At 37.2% G+C, this 21,984-nt stretch overlaps 5 protein-coding genes across 11 annotated transcripts; 3 read left to right on the top strand and 2 right to left on the bottom strand.

Moving 5' to 3' along the window:
• Nucleotides 1–196: 196 nt before the first annotated feature.
• Nucleotides 197–7,576, top strand: ana (anachronism). 3 transcript variants are annotated; one of them, XM_068290290.1, is made up of 5 exons: nt 197–802; nt 5,034–5,434; nt 5,631–5,861; nt 6,792–6,864; nt 6,934–7,576. In XM_068290290.1, exons 1-5 carry the CDS (start codon nt 495–497, stop codon nt 7,319–7,321), a joined length of 1,401 nt encoding a protein of 466 aa, XP_068146391.1. In that variant the 5' UTR covers nt 197–494; the 3' UTR covers nt 7,322–7,576. The 3 variants fall into 3 exon arrangements, with proteins under 3 accessions (XP_068146391.1, XP_068146389.1, XP_068146392.1); XM_068290288.1 differs by having other exon boundaries at nt 5,034–5,443; XM_068290291.1 differs by having other exon boundaries at nt 5,034–5,443; nt 5,631–5,857; nt 6,934–7,076.
• A 2,152-nt stretch (nt 7,577–9,728) lies between these two features.
• Nucleotides 9,729–13,137, top strand: CNT2 (Concentrative nucleoside transporter 2). 3 transcript variants are annotated; one of them, XM_068290931.1, is made up of 9 exons: nt 9,729–9,960; nt 10,716–10,764; nt 10,825–10,860; nt 10,919–11,078; nt 11,255–11,459; nt 11,523–12,287; nt 12,356–12,683; nt 12,757–12,937; nt 12,999–13,137. In XM_068290931.1, exons 2-9 carry the CDS (start codon nt 10,723–10,725, stop codon nt 13,082–13,084), a joined length of 1,803 nt encoding a protein of 600 aa, XP_068147032.1. In that variant the 5' UTR covers nt 9,729–9,960; nt 10,716–10,722; the 3' UTR covers nt 13,085–13,137. The 3 variants fall into 3 exon arrangements, with proteins under 3 accessions (XP_068147032.1, XP_068147031.1, XP_068147033.1); XM_068290930.1 differs by having other exon boundaries at nt 9,730–9,948; XM_068290932.1 differs by having other exon boundaries at nt 9,771–9,853.
• LOC137577452 (uncharacterized) lies at nt 13,101–15,961 on the bottom strand. Of its 2 annotated transcripts, XM_068290928.1 has the most exons (10): nt 15,640–15,961; nt 15,425–15,579; nt 15,249–15,364; nt 14,978–15,189; nt 14,760–14,914; nt 14,586–14,697; nt 14,369–14,522; nt 14,137–14,308; nt 13,836–14,067; nt 13,101–13,782 (listed from the first exon to the last, which is right to left on the bottom strand). In XM_068290928.1, exons 1-10 carry the CDS (start codon nt 15,877–15,879, stop codon nt 13,198–13,200), a joined length of 2,133 nt encoding a protein of 710 aa, XP_068147029.1. In that variant the 5' UTR covers nt 15,880–15,961; the 3' UTR covers nt 13,101–13,197. The 2 variants fall into 2 exon arrangements, with proteins under 2 accessions (XP_068147029.1, XP_068147030.1); XM_068290929.1 differs by lacking the exon at nt 13,101–13,782 and having other exon boundaries at nt 13,871–14,067; nt 14,133–14,308.
• A 283-nt stretch (nt 15,962–16,244) lies between these two features.
• On the top strand, nt 16,245–20,082 carry GTPBP1 (GTP-binding protein 1). Of its 2 annotated transcripts, none has more exons than XM_068289881.1 (5): nt 16,245–16,407; nt 17,190–17,547; nt 17,606–17,786; nt 17,847–18,189; nt 18,255–20,082. In XM_068289881.1, the coding sequence occupies exons 2-5, from the start codon at nt 17,286–17,288 to the stop codon at nt 19,548–19,550; spliced, it is 2,082 nt and encodes a 693-aa protein (XP_068145982.1). In that variant the 5' UTR covers nt 16,245–16,407; nt 17,190–17,285; the 3' UTR covers nt 19,551–20,082. The 2 variants fall into 2 exon arrangements, with proteins under 2 accessions (XP_068145982.1, XP_068145981.1); XM_068289880.1 differs by having other exon boundaries at nt 17,187–17,547.
• A 54-nt stretch (nt 20,083–20,136) lies between these two features.
• On the bottom strand, nt 20,137–21,538 carry LOC137576645 (ATPase ASNA1 homolog). The gene is made up of 4 exons (XM_068289882.1): nt 21,324–21,538; nt 21,135–21,252; nt 20,631–21,071; nt 20,137–20,562 (listed from the first exon to the last, which is right to left on the bottom strand). Exons 1-4 carry the CDS (start codon nt 21,437–21,439, stop codon nt 20,230–20,232), a joined length of 1,008 nt encoding a protein of 335 aa, XP_068145983.1. The 5' UTR covers nt 21,440–21,538; the 3' UTR covers nt 20,137–20,229.
• Nucleotides 21,539–21,984: the final 446 nt, after the last annotated feature.

Genomic DNA, 21,984 nt, shown 5'->3' with positions numbered 1-21,984 from the left:
TACCAAGTAAAGTCTAATGGCAAACTTTTCAATAGCAAAATCTACTCTATTACCAGTTTTTCTTGCAGTGTACTACACAAACCGAACGCAGCGTAGCGTTTACGACCATAACAAAGTAGATATGCCCCCAGCACAACCAAATATTTTTCTTATTTAAGACTAAAAAACCGACTCTGGCAAATCACTTCATACTTGGTTCTTAGACCGAGCACATCGAGTAGTAAAAAAAAAAAGAGTACCACAAAAAATAAAAAGAAAACGTCACAAAAACATAAAAACACACACAAAACAGAAAGAAAGCAAAATTCACAATGTACCAAATAGTGTCAAAATAAATGCCAACAAAAAAAGTTAATAAATAAAACATACAAAAAGAACGTTAATTAAAACACACAAAACCAAAAGAGCAAAATAAAAAACTGTGAGATTGATTACTTGACTTAAACTTTTGTTTTTGATTGACATTTCGTTTGTTTGTCCAATTGACCGAAACAATGTCAAGTGCCTTGTGCTGTAAGAGTTGCTGTCGGCATTTGCTGCGATTGCTTTTCTTTTCGCTGTGCCTTATCCTGCTGATGCCAAAGTCCTGCAGTGGCGGACGTATCGGTCGATCGGCCTTTCTGGACGATAATGCCCAAGTGCGTTCGGTGGTTGTCGATCCCAATAATCGTACGATTTGGAACATGTTCAATTTAACCGATGCCCAGGTGCGACGCATTCAAAACCGCACAAATCCCAACAACCAAGACGAGACCACCCAAACATCGAGCCATCGTCATCTGCAGCATGTTGCCTCGCGACGGTGAGTCAAAAATACATAAACAAATATTGTCACAAATGTCACAGAATAGAAAAAGTAAATTTTTAAGCAAAACTCTTTTCTCAAAAAAACCAAAAAAAAAAAGAAAGGCCTAAAAATACATTTCTTGAGTGACTAGGCAAAAGCTATAAATGAAACTTTGTTTCATCTCGTCAATTAGTGTGATGGATAGTTTCCATATACATACTTGTATATATTTTTTTAGACAAATTATCATTAACTGCAGAAAGGCTGTAAAGTGCCTTAAATGGACTATGAATTTTTCTTTATGTATAAATAAGCACAATATTTTCGTGGAAATTTCAATAATAAAACTAATTTGTTGAACAAATACAGTAAAATAACAACAAAATATGATCAATTTTTTATCTAGAAAGTGCATAAAAAAAGATTACAAACAAAAAAATTAAGGAAAAAAAAGAAATAATCTTTCAGTTGTAATTCAAATCGCTTCTTTATCTTAATTCTTTTTTAATTTTAAGCCAATTCTAATAATAGTGATGGTGATTTTATTTAGTTTTTTTATATCAAATTCTAAAAATAATTATTTTATTTACAACTTCTAAAATGATTTTAATCATTAATTAGTAGACGAGTTATTTATGCTTAGAATTTTAATAAAAATCAAAGCAAATTTTTTATCATCAAAGAATTCAAAATTTATTACTAGACATTGAATTTATTATGGGATTTTTAAGATTAGATTTAAACCAAAACCCACTTCTTTAGAGAAAGTGATTGAAACTATCAAATTTAATAATTTATACTCCATATTTTTAGGAAATTTCATCTTAAACAGGGATAATAAATGTGTTGTCCAATCTTTCGAAAGGAAATAAGCCTAAAAAAAATCACGTCCTTTAAATATTAAAAGGGCCCCATTACTGGACACATTTATTATTTATTAATATAAATTTTGTATTACCATTTAGTAGCCATAGGAAATCTTTAAATGTAAAAGATGAATGAAAAGAGAACTCTGCCATATGAAAAATATTATTTTCTTTAGCTGATTACATTGAAAACAAATTAAAAATCCTTTGCTCAATTAAATTTGGCCAACCGTTACGGTTGGCGCATTTAGTCAGGCATCACTGTGTCAGTTTCTGTTTAATCGCTTCAAGGCTAAAACCATATGCATTTCTCGAATATGGTCAAGCACCCCCCGATTTAATACTTTTTTTTCTCCTAGATAAATAAATTTTCAGTCATGTACCTATCTTATATATATATATATATGTATATATATTTCCCGATTCTCCCGATTGTATTTCTTGTATGTACTTTGTATATCTTGCGCTTCAATTCATTTTATAACACGAACAAATAATAAACAAAATTAATTTTCGGAAAACAAAATAATAATAATACAATAATTTCCACACGTGTTGAGTTTTGGTGCAAGATTTTTAATTATGCTTTTGATTTTTGATATATAATTTATTTCGTGTTTTTTTTTAATTGGGTTTTTCCAAAAACCTCAGCAAAAAAAAAAAAAGAAAAAACATTGAAATCGAAAACAAATAAGAGAAGAAAATACAGAAAATGCACAAATAACAACAACAAGTGACCAACTCTCTGTCTGAGTGTCTCGAGTGACAAAAATAAAAGAACCATGAATAGGTAGGAGCCAGAGACGTAGACGTAGACGGAGACGGAGACTGAGGCAAATTGCAACGATAAATGCAACGAAATTCCTCTGACTGCGTCGCGGCGGCGGCGGTTGAGGCGGCCGCCTGTCTGACAAATGTCTGGTAACAGTCTGGGCCATGTCTAGTCTGAGTCTCGGGTCTCCGTTAATGAACTTTTTGTAGGTCGTTGCTATGCCACAGCCTTAGCATGAGCGAGAGAGAGACAGACAGATGGAACCCATCAGGGTAGGGAAGGAAGCGAAAAGAGGGGCACAGAAGAGCCTCCACTCAAACTCGACAAACTCAGATTGGCCGAATAAATAAAGCCTTTGATTTATCTAAATTGTTTCATCTTCCGCAAAAAAAAAAAATTGTATAGCCATCGGCATCGACCTTAAAATACCGTAGACGATCGCTTAAGATGGGTAAAGCCTTGGCCATGTAAAGATCTGTCTAAGAAGATCCATACAAACCTAGAAACAGATTGACGACTACTTTGCTCACTTGCTTCTCAAAGCTTATATACCCCAATTTGGAAGGGGTATCATTCAACAGACACACCATGAAACATTGATGATGACGTATGAATAATATTGAAACAGACAGAGACAGCTTCTTCTTCTTCGCCAGTTGCTGCTCCTGCCTGTCTGCGCTCCATCTGACGGAATGCCAAACAGTGCAAACAGTTGTAGGCGATTCTCTCTGAGAGTGTTGTGTGTTGACTGACTGACTAACTGACTGACTGACTACGGACTACTACTGTTTCGTATCGTTTCATTTCGTTGCATATATGATAATGAAGTGCAGCAGCCGGCTAGACACTGTCTAGCCGCTCGCATTGTCTATGCCACAGTCAGAGAGACAGAGTCGGAGAAAGAGAGAGAGAGAGACAAACTGCTGCAGACATGCAACATAGAAGCTGGAAGCTGGGCAAAGCCAAAGGCAAAAGGCAAATGGCCAGACCGCAGACTTGTGTTGTAAAATTGCATTCAAAAGTAAATAAAAGACAAAAGTTTTTAGGGCCTTTTAACAAAATCAAAGCAGAGCAAATTGGAAGATTCACCTGTGAATGCAATGAATTCCTCTGCTTTCTGCCTTCTGCCTTTGCGCATGCCCAGTCGATCTGTTCGATCTCTCAGCCAATGACTCACTGACTTCTAGACTTTGGTCTAGACAGGGGCCAGACAGAAAGACAGAGTCAGAGTCAGGCCTCAGACCTTAGTCTCAGCGTCAGTTTTAGCCTCAGATCTCAGTCTCACAGTGGTTTCCAACAAGTTTTCAAGTTCAGACAGTCAAGCCAAACAGCTTCCAACTGCTGCAGACTCCTTGATCAGAAAATACTCGCACAGATATCAAAGTATATAGTGTGTGTGTGTGTGTATGCGAGTGTGTATATGCTAACTATAAGCCCCAAGGCAGGTTTTTGCAGACACCCAGACCCAAAAGCAGACGGAGACACATGTTTCATAATTATTTTGGCTAGACAAACTACGCCGCAGGCCAAATAAATGTTGTATCACTTCTGTTTCCCCGTCCTCCCTCTTTCCTTTTCGCCTTTGTCACTCTGGTTTTTTGGTCTTACTTTTGGTACAAAACAATTAATCGCACCGACCGACTCGCACACAATACACTTGAAGTCTGTAGCTGCTGCTGCTGCTGCTGGCTCAATTACCCAACCAGACATCTACAACAATTGTCCAATTTCTGCCAGATTAGATCATAGCTAGAGCCACCACATAGCTAACTATTGTTGATGATGATGATTATCATGATCATCATCATCATCATCAACACGATGTCAAGATTGAGCACAGAGATGGCAGAAAACATTTGTCTGGTCTCAATTTGAAGAGACACGATAATCCACTATGCATCCTCCCACTATTGGGTCTGGGTCTGACTCGAGTAGACAGTGGAAAATTTAATCGAAAGCTGAAATAAACCCATTGGCAGAGTCAATTCTTGAATACTCAATTCATTTCACATACAATTAACTCAGTTTTTAAGAACTAAGACCATTTCCTTTTTCTCTAAGACCATTTCCTCTTCTCAAATTAGATCTAGAGTCTCTGCGTATAAACATAAGCTCGGTTAGCTCGGTTAGATGCTTCTGAGACTGGAAAACTAAAATCAGATTTAACATCTTTGAATTCAATGTTTTACTAAAAACCAATTCATTCCATTTCCATATCCCTTTCAATGCTCCATGATCTCTCCTAAGACTCATACATATGAGTAGCATTTTGGTGATCTCTAGTTTATAAGTAATAACCCAATTTCCAGAAGGAAATGAATTAGTTTATAAAGAGTCAGACGGTAGAGACTTGCCCATTTGATTTTCTTGTTGTCTCTAAATTGAATCACAGCGTCATAAGAAAAAAAAATCACTGGTACGTTTTCATTTTCCCAACGACAACGAAAACGACGACGATGACAATGCTAAAATGTCAATTAAGTGGACATTTTACATAAACACTTGAACCAAATTAGTTAGTTAGTTTGTCAGTCAGTTGGGTATATATAGTTGTAGATTGAATTCAACTCATCTCTATATCTCTCTCTCTATCTGTATCTGTTTGCAGTGTGAATGAAATATTTAATCTTATACGCAATGCGGTGACCAATCAATCGGATGGAAACGCCAATAGAGATTCACTTGGGGCATCAGCATCCCAAACACATGGCCAGAAGACATTGCACGAGAAGGCAGGCTTTCCCATTTGTAATGCCGAGACAAGCATTCTAAATTGGCAACAATCAACGAATGTTACTCTACAATTTGCCAGCAGCATATTCCAGAGATCGGCCGGGGATAGTCTGAGCTTGGATAGCGCCCTATTGCGTCTCTATAAGATAGATCCGAATAACAAGTCAGCCGCAGAGCCGACAGCCACAGCTGAGACTACAATTTGCCCCGAACCGGATCTACTTGACTCGCAGATCCGTGTCACCGTCTCCATAGTCCATCAGCAGAAGAAGAAACGTAAGTTAGGTGAGTTTGGCTATATCCTTGCAAAGAGGAATATATACGTACATATATGAAGATTCATTTTGGCTGCTGTTGCTTCAAAATTTTCTCACAAGAATCGATCGATCACGCTTTTGCAAGGGTATAGGTATGCATTTAGGGCTTAAATTTTAATCATTTTTCCTTTTTTTTTGTTTTCATCTCCATTTAGAGCGCAAGAAGCGTACTTGCAATACCGTAATGCTGAGCAGTTCGAAAATCGGTTGGGTCGATATCGATGTGAAATGCGCCCTTAACTACTGGGAACAACAGCAGTGTCAACATTCGCACTCTCCACTCCCAGCCAGTGTGGTGGGAATGCTGATGATTGAGGTCCACGATGATGAGGAGAATCAATTGAAACCGGGTCTCTACTTTGAGCAACCAAAATGCGATCAGGCAGGTAAGCGTGTTGTTTGCCAGGCTTATCTAACACCCCCACCGAACCCAAATAAGAATGAAATCAGTAATAGAGAAATTTTAATAGGAGACAGGTTGAACATCCTTTGATCATTATCTTTTATCCTCAATTGGTTTTCTCTCTATTCATTGTCGTCGCAAAAGGTCAATATTCAGCTAAAAGGGGCCGGACACAATCCAGACAAATAAATGCTGACAATATAGATATTCTTGTTGTGCATATCTTGTGGCATTGTAAACCAAAACCCTTTGCCAATTCTCAATTCGATTCCTCATTGTCCGATATGTAGCAAAATATTGAGCATAGCTCAGCAAATATTTAACCAAAAAAAAAAAAAAAAGAAGAAATCGAAAAGAAAAACAGACAAAAAAAACAGGCAAAAATATGCTAAAATTGTAGAAAATTTATGCGAACTCGTTTCACAACATTGTCAATAACTTATGCAAGAAAAAAGTTGTTGATCTAAACGGAAGTAATACGTATATTTTGAATTTACAATTTTCCTAGTTCTTTATTGTAATTTTGTTGTTGTTGTTATTATTGGATGGGTAAGATGTCATATACAAATAGTTTCACATAGTAAATGCTGCTGCTTTGCCCACATGAGAATGTAATCGAAAGAGTAATCTAAAAAAGAACACGTTTCGATTGCCTTCCTTTTGGCTTATACTTATACTAATACAGAAATATGCCTTATACGCACCGTTGTGCTTTTTGCCTTTGGCTTTGATTGTTGTGCCGATTTCTTGTTGTTCATTTTTTTATGTGTTAAAGCTTTTCAATTCATATTTTTTTGAGCTGAGCATGTTGTTTTTTATTTACATTTTCTTTATTGTTGGCATGGCTTTGTCGTGCAGTTGATTGAAGTTGATTTTTCTAATGTGGAACATATATATATAAATATTTTTATAGATCCTGCAATCCCATGGACCGTATACGGAGCAAAAACGCCTTTGCCTTGTTTGGAAAACCGCACGATGCCCAGGTAATAGAGATAAAAGTGTAGCATACTTTTTAGCTGACGTTTATATTAAACCTTCGATGTGTTTGACAGATACCCAAGGTTAGATGTACGATTCACCGGCGATGCACAGTTTGTTAGTCTAGCAGGCGAGGAATCGGACTCGGCATTAGAATCAAAGGATGAATCATCGTTGAGTAACAATTCCAGCAACAATTCATCCACAATTGATAACACGCTCGATGCCGATAATCTTGATACGGAGGAGATCAATGAAGATGATAGATTGATAGATGATAGACAGTTACATCAGCCGGAGCATCGCAGGCGTCATCATCATAGCCACAGGGAAACAACATCATCGGTTCATCACCATCATCATCATCATCATAATCAATATAATCATCATCATAAGCATCATCATGTATTGGCTCACAAGCAACAACAACAACAGCAGCAGCAACAGCAACAACAGGAATAGATCGATTGATAATAATTCCTAATCCGATCTAACTCTAATTCCCCTCTCTTCTTAGCCTCACCCCTCCTGTCTCTCACTCTCTATCCAATTCTTTAATTTCCTTTTCATTTTATAATTTTTTTTTGCATCTTTCAAGAGCCAATTGACTTAATTAGTTTATTAGTTTTTTCACTTTTTAAATTATAAACAAAAACAGAAAAACAAAACACAAAAAAAAGAAAAAAAAACTAATATTTCTTAAGTTTAAAAAACAAATTCAATTTGATCGAAATTTGTTATAATTATTTTTTCTCTCTTATATTAGGAGTCTGTGATTTAGAAGTGGTTCAATTTTTGCGAATTGTTTATAATTTAATTATAATTTTTTTTATTTTGAGACCATTTTGGTTGCATTTCCTGCTCAAAACTTTTAGAATAAAATGCGAATATTACAAATTAATGAAAACAAAAAAAAAAACAGAATCTAAAACAAAGCCTTATCCAAAATCAAAAAGTAAAAACAAAAACCCTATGAGGAAATCTAAAGCTATGTAAACCACAATTAAGATATATAAGATATATAAAATGAATTTTTGCATTGACCCCACACACACACACACACACACACACATACACACTCACAAACATAGAACACACCTCCATTTATTTTTTTTTTTTTTGCTAAATTACATAAGTCACTAGGTTAAAGAGTGCCTTCCTGTGTTAGACATACTTACTCCAGCTCTAGATACTAGATCAGAAACATTTTCTCGCCCAATTACACAATTTTCAATCTCTTTTTCATCTCGACACTGTTGAGAGAGTTATTTGTATATAATAATAATTAAAATTTTGGGCAATAAACAGGAAAACGCATTTACACTCACATTCAAACAAACCATTCAGTCCCCCATATACACACATATACATTTATATATAACTATCATAAATATATATACATATATATACATATTACTTACTTCTAGTGTAACCAAGTTGAAAACATTTTGTAAACCGTTTAGGCTATAATATTACATACCTAAACAGAATAAAACTGCAAAGCGATTACAAGAAAAACGAAAACAAAACCTATGTAAGCACTGTAAAACAAAAAAAAAAACCCGGATCCGAACTTTTATTAGCCATTTCGAAGTTGGTATACCCTTTTTCAAGTTTTCGTCTTACTCTATTATATGATGATGACATATTATGCAATCTGATGAAATGCTTCTTGATAGTCATGATTCCTTTTCAAACGAATAACTATATAACTATTTATCGTACGAAATATTTGTATGGAAGTTAATTGCCTAAACCTGAACAAATTTGTCGCAGTCATTAACGAAAGTCCTTATTGGCCCACTATGACTGTGATGTGGACGAAATTTGACCCTTGAAGTATGCAATGCTAAACAAGAATTCATTATATTCAACAAATTTATAACTTTTCATTTGCTTGGAGAACTTTTTTGTCCACAGAGTAATTTAATGTTTCAAAAAGCGAATTTTTCGAATGATTATTAAATAGTTTTAAGAGCAGACTTTCCTAGCGCCTAGATCCTATTGTGTTTTGAGCAATAATTGTTTTTAAATCTTGTGATAATAAAAACAAATTTTTGCATACTGGAATATTTGGTCCAATAGACACTATATTACTATTTAAGGTAATGTGCTATATAATTAACTTAAAAGTGTGAAGGTTTGTGACAATTATGTGGCAAAACAATGAAGTTTTTGATGTAAATGTCTACCATCGACGGATAGTATCCATAGTTTCTATAATCCGTCTGAATTCGAGATAAACGAAGCCAGGAAACTGCCAAAATTTGCCAATTTGAAAATAACTTCAAGGCTCTAAATTTTCGTCGTAAACGTAGGAGATACTTTCTTCTATATTTCTAATCAAAATGCTTATACCCATTTTTGAAGAGTATACAAAAATGTGATTAAATGTCAACTAAATATATGATTAACACAATTGAGGGGGGGGCTCGAATCAGAGATCTCAATGGACTAGCAACTATCAAATTATGATAAGATTAGGGTGTACGTTTTTTTTTTTTTTTTTGACCAGAGCCTATCTAGTAGATTAATCAATGGTGAAATTTATTATGATGAAGGAACCCCCACCGAAAGGTCTCGATCAAAACACGTTTTGCTATTTCTTCCTTATAAAATTTAACAATTTTCGACGAACACAACAACCAAATGCAACGCTAGATAAGGTTATTAAACAAACCTTAAAAGTCTTGGGTATGATTTTATACACTGAGCTAATACAATTTTTGTTTTATCAACTTGATAAAATGTCACAACTTTTCGCTTACGAATGACTGTGGTTTTTTTGCCAGTGTAATTTAACTGCTTAATAATTTACGTACGAACGCGCTACAATTTTTGCTTTCGTCGACTCTGGAGTCAGGTGTATGTTATTAGTCTTGTTGCGGCATTCAAGCCAGTTGGAAGTTAGAATGGCAGCAGCTCCTCAACCTCAACTAACTGACTAACTAACTAACTTAGAAAAAAAAAAAAAACTGAAAAACCCCAACAAAGGTTGTGACGTTACCTCATTTAGGAATTATAAAAACGTGTTTTGCACATAAATTAATTAACAAATATATCTGAAACCAAAGAAGCTTATAAAAAAGGTGAATTACCTGGTAATGAGGCAGAAAAAAAAAACAAAACAAAACAAAAAAAGTTTATATATAAACTCTACATTTTGCCTCTCTCGGCGTATATCTTTATCATTTTCTCTCTCTTTCTCTCGCTCTCTGTTTACACAAGTGATTTGATTGAAATGACAAAAATCTTGGCTATTTATAATAAAGGTCTCCCTCTCTTTATCTTTCTCTCTCTGTGATAAGAAGATGCGCCAATTCGAGTTGGTATAATTGAAACATTACCGAAACTAAAGTGATTTGTATGATATAGACCTGGCCAGATTTCTATGGACATTATCTACAAAAATGTGTGTGTGCATGTGTTTTGAAGTGTTCCGATTTATTTTCTTAACTTGAAATTAGATTGTATTATCTTTTCAATTCGTATTCCAAAGTTCTTGAATTCGTATATAGCCAAGGCCTAGTATCCGTATAGCTGAATTTATGGCATAGAACCGGTCCGCTTGCTCCTGATTTATGATAAGGACAAGTGCCTTCAACTTGAGTTCCTATACCCAAAAATTCCACGTGCAAAAACTATTGTTATCAATCGATCGATGTTTTAGCCCCCACTTCATTTCGACTTATGTGTTTCCAACAAAGTTGATTCCTCAATTGAGATACGTATCTATAGCATTTTTGTTATTTTTTTTTTTTTTTTTTGTGAAAGAAAGATTAGGATTTTACGTAGTTTATGGTCTTAAGAAATTTAGTATATATATAATTTTTGCGATTGTGTTTTTCATTCGTAGATAAACCATGGAGAAGGGAGCCATTAATAATGGCTTTGAATTGGATCAGGTAAGCAGAGAGACTCTTTAGAAAAATATGACTCAGAAACTACATCATTTTTGCTTACAGAGAGATCTAGCGAAAAAAATTGATGATACATATGAGGTGAGTTTCGTGCTCTTGTTACGATAAAGATTTGTATTGAGTATATATTCATTTATAGACTGATGTTCCAGTGGAAATTTTGACCACACAAAATGGACCCCTTGCGCCGGATGATAAAGCCAAAATTAAGCAATGGATTAAAATATTTCTTAAATATTTCATACATATTGTAGTTATTGGATATTTCTCATATGCCGCCTATCATTATCATGATATTTGTGAGTACGAACGAAAATGTTGAACACGAATCTAAGACTAAGATATATAAACTGAATATTCTAAAAGCTCTTTATATGTCTCAAAATGAGAATTCTTGCATACTTTTGGGGGCAATCACAGTCTTAGATCCGCCGATAGACAGTTTTTAAGATTATATTAACTTCTTTTCGTTTAGCCCACTATGAGTGTACCTGGAATAGCAGTCATTTGCTGTGTGGCATACAATTCTGTTCAGGATTCGGAATGCTCATCCTGCTAATGAGTTTTACATATTTGGCATTGTTTTACTATTATATATTCAAGCCAAAAGTGGGACGTAGTCTGCATAGAAACTTTATAGTGCCTTTATCAGACAAATGGATGAAGTTCAGCCGCACCACGTTAGTTTTGATATACTTTTGGAATCAATATCACTTGCTAAACAACCATTCTTTATTTTGCAGTGTTGTCTCCTTGGTTATGATTGGCATACTGCTAGCAGCTCTTGCCATATTCCTTTACTTTGAGACGCGAGATAGTCCACAGAAATTGGTTTCGCTGGTGGCTCCTTGCTTCTTTATATTGTGTGGCTATGTTTTCTCCACAAAGCGTAGTGCCATCAAATGGAGGATTGTCATCACTGGCATCACGTGTCAATTTATCTTGGGAATCATCTGTATCCGTTGGGAGGTGGGACGCCAGATATTCGAATGCCTGGGAAACAAGGTGGCCACGTTCTTGAACTATGCCAAGGAGGGTAGCCAATTTGTATTCGGCGAGTTCCTAATCGGGGAGGATGTCTTTGCTTTTGCCATCTTACCGGTGATATTCTTCTTTAGTTTCTTCATATCAATTCTTTATTATCTCGGCGTCATGCAATGGGTGGTCATTAAATTGGGTTGGGTTCTTCAATCCATTTTGGGCACCACAGTGTGTGAAAGTGTGACGGCAGCAGCAAATATCTTTCTGGGAATGTCCGAGAGTCCATTGCTAATACGTCCGTATATTAATAAATTGACGAAAAGTGAGATCCATAGCATAATGGTGTCAGGGTTTGCCACTGTATCGGGAACAGTGTTGGCGGCATATTTATCCTTTGGTGCTTCGGCTGCTCATCTAATAACCTCTTCGGTGATGGCTGCTCCAGCCACATTGGCCATATCCAAGCTATATATGCCCGAAACCGAAGTAAGTCAGACGACATCCGAGTCCATAGAGCTGGAGAAATCGTAAGTTCGAAACCAAAACAAAATTGAAGTTTATTTAACCCTTCTATTTAATAATTCCTATCAAACAGACAAGATTCCTCTATATTGGATGCAGCTTCCAGTGGAGCCACAAATGCTGTACCCATTGTTCTTGGCATTATAGCGAATATTGTGGCTTTTGTTGCCTTCATTGCCTTCCTCAATGGCATAGTCAATTGGCTTGGTTTTCTGGTGGGTCTGGATGACATTGATTTCGAATGGATATTCTCTAAACTGTTTATCCCTCTCGTTTGGGCCATGGGTGTGCCTAAAGAAGATTGTGATATCATAGCAAAAGTGGTGGCCACCAAGACCATAATCAATGAATTTGTTGCCTACGAGCGACTAGGCGAATATATTGCTTCAAATCAGATTTCAGTGAGTTAGCTAATAAGCAACTACTTTCCTCTAATCTATTGATTGATTGATTTGTTTCTGTTTCTTTCATTAGGCTCGCAGTGGCGGAATAGCCACATTTGCCATTTGCGGTTTCGCCAATCCCAGTTCCTTGGGCATACTCATTGGCTCTTTGAGTGCGATGGCACCACACAGACGTGCCACCATTACCAGTGTGGCGTTTCGCGCCTTTGTGGTGGGCAGCATTGTCTGTTTCATTTCTGCCAGCTTTGCAGGTGAGTTTCAGTTGACGAGAATTATCCAAAGCAAATCCATTTTTCTATATATATTTTTCAGGCATATTAATCCAAGAGGAGGAGGCGCAATATACTTATGATAAAATTTTCGAGAAATTGGGTCGTAGAAATAACACTCTAGTTTAATTTTAGTCGCCCTAAGTTTCTAATAAAATCAATGTTATTTATTTTTAAAACAATTCAATTACTTTCTTAACAAAACAAGCAACAAATTTCAGTTTTGTTTTAATCATACGTATTCAGTGTAAGGACGGATCAATGCTCTTTAAATTGATAATAATCTTTTTGACATTTTCTAAATCAAAAGAATCCAATTGACTTGCATAGTCTCTTAATTGTTGAGAGTTTACACAGAGTTGTTCAATTAATTGTTTCGATTCACATTCATCATTTGGATTCTTACGTTTCAGATTACAATGATGCTGGCGTGGCTCATAGACAAAATTAGTAAAAACATTCTCAAACCTCTCTGGATTGGGGTCCAGCTTGAACTCTGTGCTCTCTAGCTCTAGCAAAGCTGAAAGTTCCGGCAGTAGGGCATAAGGGGAACTGAAAGCCTTCAGTTGAACGTCATGACTCTGCTGACATTTGAATAGAAACTTTTGAGCATGCCACGATTGGCAACCAAGAGCCTTGGGGTTTAAGCCTCTTACGATAAGTAATTTTGTGGCTTGTTGTTGCTGGGCCAAAGCTAAACTAAAATAGGCATGGGCAAACGCCGTAGAGTTCTCCATGCTAAGCCACTGACGGCTTACATCGAGGGATTGTTGAAACCATTTTGGACACTGCACTTGTTTTTCAGCCAATTCTTGCAAGTGGTTTACCTAAAAAGGAGAGGGATAAGGTTTATCCGTATGGACCTAATCCGTAAACTCACCAGCTCGTAGTGTAAACTAATGCGATGTAGAGCTTCATCTTTGATATTTAGAACACGCTCTAGTATCTGCTGTTCAGGAGTGTCCTGCATGTGCATCAGTCCTTTAAAGTATTTAAGCAAATGTTTAACTTGCCAACGGCTAACATTTTGTGAGCACATTGCATATGAGTTATGCATTCCTTCAAAAATGTTTATAGCCTCTGCTAAAGTATTTCTGGGCCATTTTTGCAAACTGTTACAAAAAAGAATGGAATTCCAATTATTAAGTTCTTTTTAGTTTTTAAACGGATTACGAACCCACCGAAACCATATGTTTAATACATCGCCATAGACTTGTGACATAATCAAATTATTTTGAAATAATGTACACAAAAAATAATTTTGTAATGGTTCATAATCGGTTATATATAAAAGACTTCCATAAGCCTCAATTATATGATCATAACGATCGGCTGATACAAAATTACGTGAATCTGTAGAGAAAAAAATGTATTAGCATGTACCTCTATTATAAACAAAACATTTCAACTTACCCTTGAACATATATTCAAATATACTTTGCAATGTTTGACAGATTGATGCAGTAATTTTTGTATCATCTATTATGATAACATGTATAAAATCCAAGCAAAGATCAAAATAATCAATACCTCTTTCCTCGGGATCATTTAAAGAATCAATTAGGTGCTGAAAATTATAAATTGGTTAATAGATTTCAATTTAAAACAGTTTTGACACGATTGTGTAAACCTTTTGAAAACTATCTAATTTATAGACTATTTCATATAGTCGTAAGGTACAGGGACGCACATATTCAGCCAAAAGTCTGTTCAGATCCTTACCCAAATCATGCAAGGGTTTTCTACAGAATACAAAAATACATTGAGAGGAGATTTAGTAATAGATTCAAGAAATAAATACTACCTTTCGCCGCCCATCAACAATTCAATTAGGGTATCTAGAACGGCATTATCATTGGGGTTTACACCAGTTTTAAATATTTTTATAAGCATAGAAAAATATTGTTGGGTAACTTTCAGATATTCCTCTATCTTCTTGAGTGGAACTGTAAGGGTTTCCTGAATATTTAAAGAAATATTTTGAATTGATCAAATTGTTTCCTGAATCGTGAAATACTTTACTTTCATATAGATGGTTTCATAATGATTGATTATTGTATCACATAAATGCAAAATTGTTTCCTTCAGGTACTCGGGTATGGTTTGTTCAGAGTTCAAATGATTTTTGTAATCCAAACAGAGTTTGGTCATTGTCTGGCTAGTTCGGATAAATGCCTCCAAATAGGTTATTCTAGAGCTTAAGAAACCCGATATCGTATTCAACTGCTGCACCACTACAAAAGATATAGATAGGATAAATAAAGAGAACAATGGTAAGGACTTGGTGAATCACCTGGCAATAAATGCATTGAAGGTGATTTAGGCGTAATTGTAGTCCCTTGCAGCAATGACAACACATTTAAGTGCAAATCCATGGCCAATGGAATATCCTCTTTACGTTTAATTGCCCTGAAACACAAAACGTTTTAGTTAGTCATATTTCTCCCACGAATCCAGGCCAATTACAACCTTTCCTCATCCAAAACGCCCAGGACTAAAGCGAGTAGAAAGTTTGACGTAGCCTGCGTTTGCGATTCGCTGGAATTTATTAATTCATCCCTAATTGATACAAGAAAATCACGAGCTTCATTCAATACCACCACCAAATCTGGGCCAGCTCCAATCTGTTCAACATTATGGAATCAGTAAAAGCATTCTTAGAAGAGACAACTCAGACAACTTACCATATCTTGGGCCCATTCCTTCAACTCTAGGAAAACTCTGTGGCAGCAGACATTTTCCTTGACATAGGCTCGCAGCAGTTTCTTTAGCCACAAACTCAAAACTTCTACAATTTGAGTCTCCTGCAATGATTCTTTGGAGATCCTTAAAGCTGTGTCTATGTCCACCAGTAGGTTTACATCGTCTTGGTCAATGCATTCCAGCTCGTCGAACGTTATCGCCAAGACCGTTTCCTGTTCCATTTAGGTTGTTAACTTACAAAACAAACATAAACAAATTCTTTGTTTATTACTTATTAATTTTTGCGGCAAATTTACCGCAACATTTATTTCATCGATAAATGATGGAATCAGGGCCTTTGCAGCCCTGTAGCTAGTTCTGACAATTGGTTCCACAGCAACAAGTTCCAACATATAGAGAAATGATTTTTATTATACATTAACAGTTATATTTTCAATGAATTCTTTACTATAAAAGGCTTTTTAAAATCTTATTTTAATAAATAATTTTTAGAAATTGCGTTTACTTTTAAACGGATTTAGTTCGTTTCGACAATTTGACAGAGCGAACTAGTGCTAAGGCCATGATCACCCTTCCCTATGTACGTGGCTACGAATAAACAGACAGAGCAGGGAAAAACACAATTCACAGAAATTCACAAATGAAGAGGCACTTTAAGTAGATGCTAAATTATGTATACCGTAGTGTAATTAAACAATATCTAGAGACCCAGCAAATTACAACAGTTACAAGCAGAGGCTAAATGAAATGTAAGTGCAAGATGCAGCCGCCTCGGGGCAAACTATAAAACAAAAAAAAAAAAAAAAAAATCCCTTTACTTCACCTTTCACTTTCAATTGCATTGTATATGTACATACAGTTGTACCTGCTATATGCTAAAATGAGCAGATGATTTTGTTATTTAATGCCGCCCCCTTATGCCTTTCGCTCCCCTGCCAAAGTGGTAAACAACAATAATTTGTGACAGATTTTGTTTTGGTTGTGCCTATGCAAACAACACAGTCAAACGCATTCTATATAAGTGTGCCTTTGTGTATACATAGATATGGATGTGTGTGTATGGCGCTAAAAATAAACGAATTTTGAATTTCTACAACAACAATTTTCACATATGTGGGCACGTCAACAAATTTTATTATGTAAACCGATCAGCTGTTGAGCAACAAAAACAAAAAAAAAAACAAAGTGATTATAAGCTGTGCAGTGTATACCATCGATATCGATAACGATAACTCACTTAACGGTCATTACGCACTCGAATGAAATTCCCCCCGACTTGTTGCGCTCTAGCACTTGTTCATCTTCCATTCTTTCTCTCTTTCGTCGTTCTCTTACTCCATTTTAAAATGCAAGTTTCCTGGAGAATTTCATCATCCTTCTCTATATAAGCCGGTGATTTCGTTATTCTTTAGTTATTGACATAACGCAATGCCATCGACGCATCAGAAGGACAAGAAAATCAATGAAAACCAAATGGCTGTAGGCTGAGAGATCCATTTAATTTCAATATTTTGCACATTTCTTCCAGAAGAAGAAAGTATCACGCACAACATCTTTAGTCACACCACAAATGATTACCAGAATACATTAATCGCCGAACTAAAGCCAATAGCTGAATCAAATAACAATGAATAATATACAAAATGCGCCCACTACTGCGGCAGTGGGCGTGGGCATAAAGCCCACAAGAAGCAACAACATCTTCAATGGTGTTGTGGAGGAGCAGCAGCAGCAGCAACAGCAATCCACCGTGGACTACTCTAGCATTAGAGCCAAGGATGTGCTGGTACAACCGACTCCAGAGCAAATGGAGCTCTTGCGGAAACGCATCTTGGATCGCATAGTAGACAACTGTGGCGAAACCATTTATGAGATTGGAGTGGGCGAGGGTAAGACAAAAAAAAGGAAAAGTATGGAAATAAATGTCCTGACCTATTCCCGTTGCAGATGGCAGTGATAGTGGCTTGAATCCCGAGCAATTTGCTGCCTCATTTAACACCATGCAGCAGTTGGCCTCTCAAATCGATGCGGATGTGGTCAAGTTGAGGGAAAGGCGAGCGGAGAAGGGACAAACAGCGCAAGTGCTCATACGAAAACACATTGAGACCACCGATTTTATGGAGATACGGTGAGCGAGACATTTCTCTGTTTCACCAAACTATGCCTAATCTTCAACCGAATTTTTCAGTGTGGCTGTTGTGGGCAATGTGGATGCTGGTAAATCCACTTTGCTGGGCGTTTTGACCCATGGCGAGTTAGATAACGGTCGGGGTCATGCTAGGCAACGGCTGTTCCGCCATAAGCATGAGATTGAAAGTGGTCGCACTAGCTCCGTGGGCAATGATATACTCGGTTTTGATGGCATTGGCAATGTGGTGAATAAACCAGATCATGGCCATCTCGATTGGGTCAAAATCTGTGAGAAATCATCGAAAGTGATCACTTTTATCGATTTGGCAGGACACGAGCGTTACCTAAAAACCACTGTCTTTGGCATGACTGGTCATGCTCCAGACTTTGGTATGCTAATGGTAAGCGAACCCCAGGAGACATTGCCCGAAGCACCAAATCTAAGATATTATTTTCTATTTCCTAGATTGGCGCAAATGCTGGCATCATTGGCATGACCAAGGAGCATCTGGGTCTCGCCCTGGCTTTGGCCGTGCCCGTCTTTGTGGTTGTGACCAAAATCGACATGTGTCCACCAAATGTATTGCAGGATAATATGAAGTTACTTTTTAAAATGCTCAAATCCCAGGGATGCCGCAAAGTTCCAGTTGTAGTCCGCACTCAAGATGATGTCGTCCTGAGTGCCACGAACTTTGTTAGCGAACGTTTGTGCCCCATCTTCCAGGTGTCCAATGTCAATGGGGATAATTTGGATCTGCTAAAGGTGTTCCTTAATCTACTAAGCACGCGAATGGCAGGCTCGGAGAATCTACCAGCCGAATTTCAGATCGATGATGTCTACTCGGTCCCAGGCGTAGGTACAGTTGTCTCAGGCACTTGTCTGCAGGGTACGATTCGACTGAATGATGCCCTAATGCTTGGACCCGATGCAGTGGGCTCCTTTGTGCCCATCACCATTAAAAGTATACATCGTAAGCGGATGAATGTCACCCGGGTACGTTGTGGACAAACGGCAAGCTTCTCGCTGAAGAAGATAAAGCGAGCCTATTTGAGGAAGGGCATGGTTCTGGTATCACCAGAGCTCAAACCTCAAGCTTGTTGGGAATTCGAGGGGGAGATACTGGTGCTGCATCATCCCACAACGATCTCGGCCAGATACCAGGCCATGGTGCACTGCGGTAGCATTCGCCAGACAGCCTCCATTATCCACATGTCCAGGGACTGCTTGCGCACTGGCGACAAGGCCCATGTAAAGTTCCGTTTCATCAAGCAACCGGAGTACATAAGGGCAGGACAGCGTCTTGTTTTCCGTGAGGGTCGCACCAAGGCGGTGGGTAATATTTTGAAGCCCATGCCACATGCTGCAGCCTCGCCCTATCGCCCTAAGCCAGCCAAAATGCAATCAAGGTCGCAACAGAATGGTGGCAGCAATGGCACCAATAATCAACAGCGTCAACAGGGGCAAGGGAGCAGCTCGTCTGGAGCGGCGGCCGCTGGGGAAGAGAAGTATCTTAATGGTGGCGGTGGTGGAGGAGGAGGAGGAAGTGGTGCTGGTGGCGGAGAGAGACGTGAAGGAGCCACTCGAAGGGGTGGCAAACGGAAAAGAAATACCAAAATATCATCAGCCACAGTAGGAGGAACAGCAGCAGTAGGAGTTACCGGATCCAATGGTTCCTCTAACCTAGAGGCAGTTGCTCCTCCCCTTCCCCCCTCTGGACATGGCAGAGTGAATATATTTACTTACCACAAAACTTTTACTTAGGTAAGGAAACAGAAAAAATTCATAGATCTTTTATTTTTTTTTTTTGAGAGAGAGAAAACTATTTTGCTACTGGTTACTAAAGTGAAAGAAACTACAAAAAAATTGCCGCAAATTACATTAACGAAATATATATACATATATAAATCATAAATATATATGTAAATCATCACTTGAGTTTCGTCCACACACATACACACACAATCACATTAAATGTTCGTTGTTTGCCAAATTGAATTTATAATATTTAGTTTTTCACACCCAACTTCGATGACATAAATTTTAAGATTTCTTTAGTTTTAAGATGAAAAGTTCACCTTAAGGATGAAAAAATGAATATTGTTCTTTAATTTGACCAAGTCGAAAATAATTTTAAATAAGAATATTCGACTTTTTATTCCAAAAACAAAAGAAAAAAATATTTAATTTAATCTATGAAAAGTTTCTAAACTAAGTTGTTGATTGAAATTGATTTTATCAGTTTTGATTATTGAAAGGTCTAATCAATAAATGTGTACAATTTGTGTGGAACCAATTATCTTTTGTTAGATATAAATTTAAAGTCGGGTTATATAGACAGTTTTGTATAATTTTATTACGGATGCATTTTTTTTTTTTTTTTTGTTTTTGTTTTGGTCCACAGATTTAGTTTACATTTTAGATATTCAAACTAAATCACTTGCTACTTTTGGGCATTTGTTGCTGGAGGTTCGTAGGGGGTTATGAGGTTCTCGGAGAATGCCTTAATGCTGTCCGGTCCACGAACTTCCTTCTCCAACAGTGGCAATTTAATCACATGGAAATCTTCATACAAATCGGCAATCTGATCGAGATATTTCTCTTGGATCTTAAAGCGGGAAGAACACATGGAGCAGGACTTATGAGCATAAAGCAATTGATTGACAATTATATTGTGTACATCAATGCCGCATTTGGTTAACTCCTGGATAAGACGTTCGGTTTCATAGAGGGAGAAAAATTCCGCTATACACACGCACACAAAAGTGGTTTGATCCTGCCAAATAAAGATACAAAGGGATGCTGAATTATTTCGTTTTAACTGGTGAAATATTTTTTTCTTACCGGATTTTGAAACTGTTCATTGACCTGGGTTATGACACGCAGCATATCATCCAGTTTCTGGGATAAGGTGTCGGCATTGACATCTGCCATGCCCAGCATGGATACGAATTGCGTTAAAAGTGGAGCCACCTTCATTTTAAGTCGCAGCAGTTTGCCCAGACCCTTCTCCACCACTTGGGGGAAGGCAATCAAGCGTAACGTGTGACCAGTCGGTGCCGTATCAAAGACCACTACGGAGAAATTCATGCCCTTGACCAATTTCATCACCTCGGCATAGCTCATGGCCTCATCGATGCCGGGCAAGGCATTAATCATCTCCTGCATTACACCCTTGCCGACACGCAGCACCTCACTCTCGCCATCGAAATACTCCTCGGGAAGCTCATTGAGACCAGCGTTCGGATCTATTTCCATGGCAAATAAGTTGTCAAAGCCATTAACCTAACAGTGGAGGAGTAAACACTTCAAATCAATCGCTCTAGCTTCCAGTAAGACTCCTCTTACCTTAGTTGGAACCTTTGTGAACTTCTGATCAAATGCATCCGAAATATTGTGAGCCGGATCTGTTGATATAATAAGCACCGAATCACGCTTTTTGGCCAATTGCACGGCCAAGCTAGAGCTGTAATTGGATTTTCGTTAGTCATTGTTGTTCTCGTTCGATCTTCTTCCTCTTTCACACATTCTTCCCACCTGCATGTAGTCTTGCCCACGCCTCCTTTGCCGCCTACAAAGATCCATTTCAACGACTGTTGATCAATCAAATTTTGCAAACTGGGTTCCAATGGCTCCAATGGTTCGTCGACCATATTTTTTTTGTTAATAGAGACACGTAAGTACAGCAATTGAATTGACTTTTGCCACAAAAACTTATTGTTAATTTTGGAAATTAAGCTAGGGATGGCGAAATAAATCGAAAAACTACACTTAATCGATAACACAGGCCGACATGATTTTTGCTGACGTTAACTTGAGAGCTGTTCCTTACTAATTCGGGTACGCTGATTTTAACTGCATACTTGGTTTTTGTCCATCACGTCTGGATTTTGTGAAATCTGGAGATCTTTGGTTGGAAAATAGGCACCCAAAAGTATACTATTTAAAGTTTAAACAAAAAATTTCAACTTTTTTTACGGATTTTAGAATATTTTGTGTAAGAAAATTAGTTCTTGTTTGCACATATAACTAATATACAATTTGTAAGACGCAGCAAATTCCCACAATTCTTTAAAATTTAAAAGCAGACAATTCTTGAAATCTCTATAGCATACTTTTTGGTTGAAATTTTACTCATTATAGAACTATGTATATCCGGAGTGTAAGATATTATCCATTATAACAAAGAAATAACTCT

The sequence above is a fragment of the Drosophila tropicalis genome, unplaced genomic scaffold (genome assembly GCF_018151085.1).
Source record: "Drosophila tropicalis isolate 14030-0801.00 unplaced genomic scaffold, ASM1815108v1 contig_593, whole genome shotgun sequence".
NCBI classification, from domain to species: Eukaryota; Metazoa; Arthropoda; class Insecta; order Diptera; family Drosophilidae; genus Drosophila; species Drosophila tropicalis.
This window is presented reverse-complemented; position numbering and strand designations above follow the sequence as displayed.

What these genes read in the sequence shown, in the direction of transcription:
- ana (XM_068290288.1), top strand. Translation starts at nt 495, where the DNA reads ATGTCAAGTGCCTTGTGCTGTAAGAGTTGCTGTCGGCATTTGCTGCGA. An exon ending in CAGCATGTTGCCTCGCGACG is followed by an intron (nt 803 to 5,033) that starts GTGAGTCAAAAA and finishes ATCTGTTTGCAG; the next exon opens with TGTGAATGAAATATTTAATC. An exon ending in GAAAACCGCACGATGCCCAG is followed by an intron (nt 6,865 to 6,933) that starts GTAATAGAGATA and finishes TGTGTTTGACAG; the next exon opens with ATACCCAAGGTTAGATGTAC.
- CNT2 (XM_068290931.1), top strand. Translation starts at nt 10,723, where the DNA reads ATGGAGAAGGGAGCCATTAATAATGGCTTTGAATTGGATCAG. An exon ending in ATGGCTTTGAATTGGATCAG is followed by an intron (nt 10,765 to 10,824) that starts GTAAGCAGAGAG and finishes TTTTGCTTACAG; the next exon opens with AGAGATCTAGCGAAAAAAAT. An exon ending in ATGAAGTTCAGCCGCACCAC is followed by an intron (nt 11,460 to 11,522) that starts GTTAGTTTTGAT and finishes TTTATTTTGCAG; the next exon opens with TGTTGTCTCCTTGGTTATGA.
- LOC137577452 (XM_068290928.1), bottom strand. Translation starts at nt 15,879, where the DNA reads ATGGAACAGGAAACGGTCTTGGCGATAACGTTCGACGAGCTGGAATGC. An exon ending in GGCGTTTTGGATGAGGAAAG is followed by an intron (nt 15,365 to 15,424) that starts GTTGTAATTGGC and finishes TTTGTGTTTCAG; the next exon opens with GGCAATTAAACGTAAAGAGG. An exon ending in ATTTGAATATATGTTCAAGG is followed by an intron (nt 14,309 to 14,368) that starts GTAAGTTGAAAT and finishes TTTTCTCTACAG; the next exon opens with ATTCACGTAATTTTGTATCA.
- GTPBP1 (XM_068289881.1), top strand. Translation starts at nt 17,286, where the DNA reads ATGAATAATATACAAAATGCGCCCACTACTGCGGCAGTGGGCGTGGGC. An exon ending in ACCGATTTTATGGAGATACG is followed by an intron (nt 17,787 to 17,846) that starts GTGAGCGAGACA and finishes CGAATTTTTCAG; the next exon opens with TGTGGCTGTTGTGGGCAATG. An exon ending in CAGACTTTGGTATGCTAATG is followed by an intron (nt 18,190 to 18,254) that starts GTAAGCGAACCC and finishes TCTATTTCCTAG; the next exon opens with ATTGGCGCAAATGCTGGCAT.
- LOC137576645 (XM_068289882.1), bottom strand. Translation starts at nt 21,439, where the DNA reads ATGGTCGACGAACCATTGGAGCCATTGGAACCCAGTTTGCAAAATTTG. An exon ending in GTGGGCAAGACTACATGCAG is followed by an intron (nt 21,253 to 21,323) that starts GTGGGAAGAATG and finishes ATCCAATTACAG; the next exon opens with CTCTAGCTTGGCCGTGCAAT. An exon ending in ATGAACAGTTTCAAAATCCG is followed by an intron (nt 20,563 to 20,630) that starts GTAAGAAAAAAA and finishes TTTATTTGGCAG; the next exon opens with GATCAAACCACTTTTGTGTG.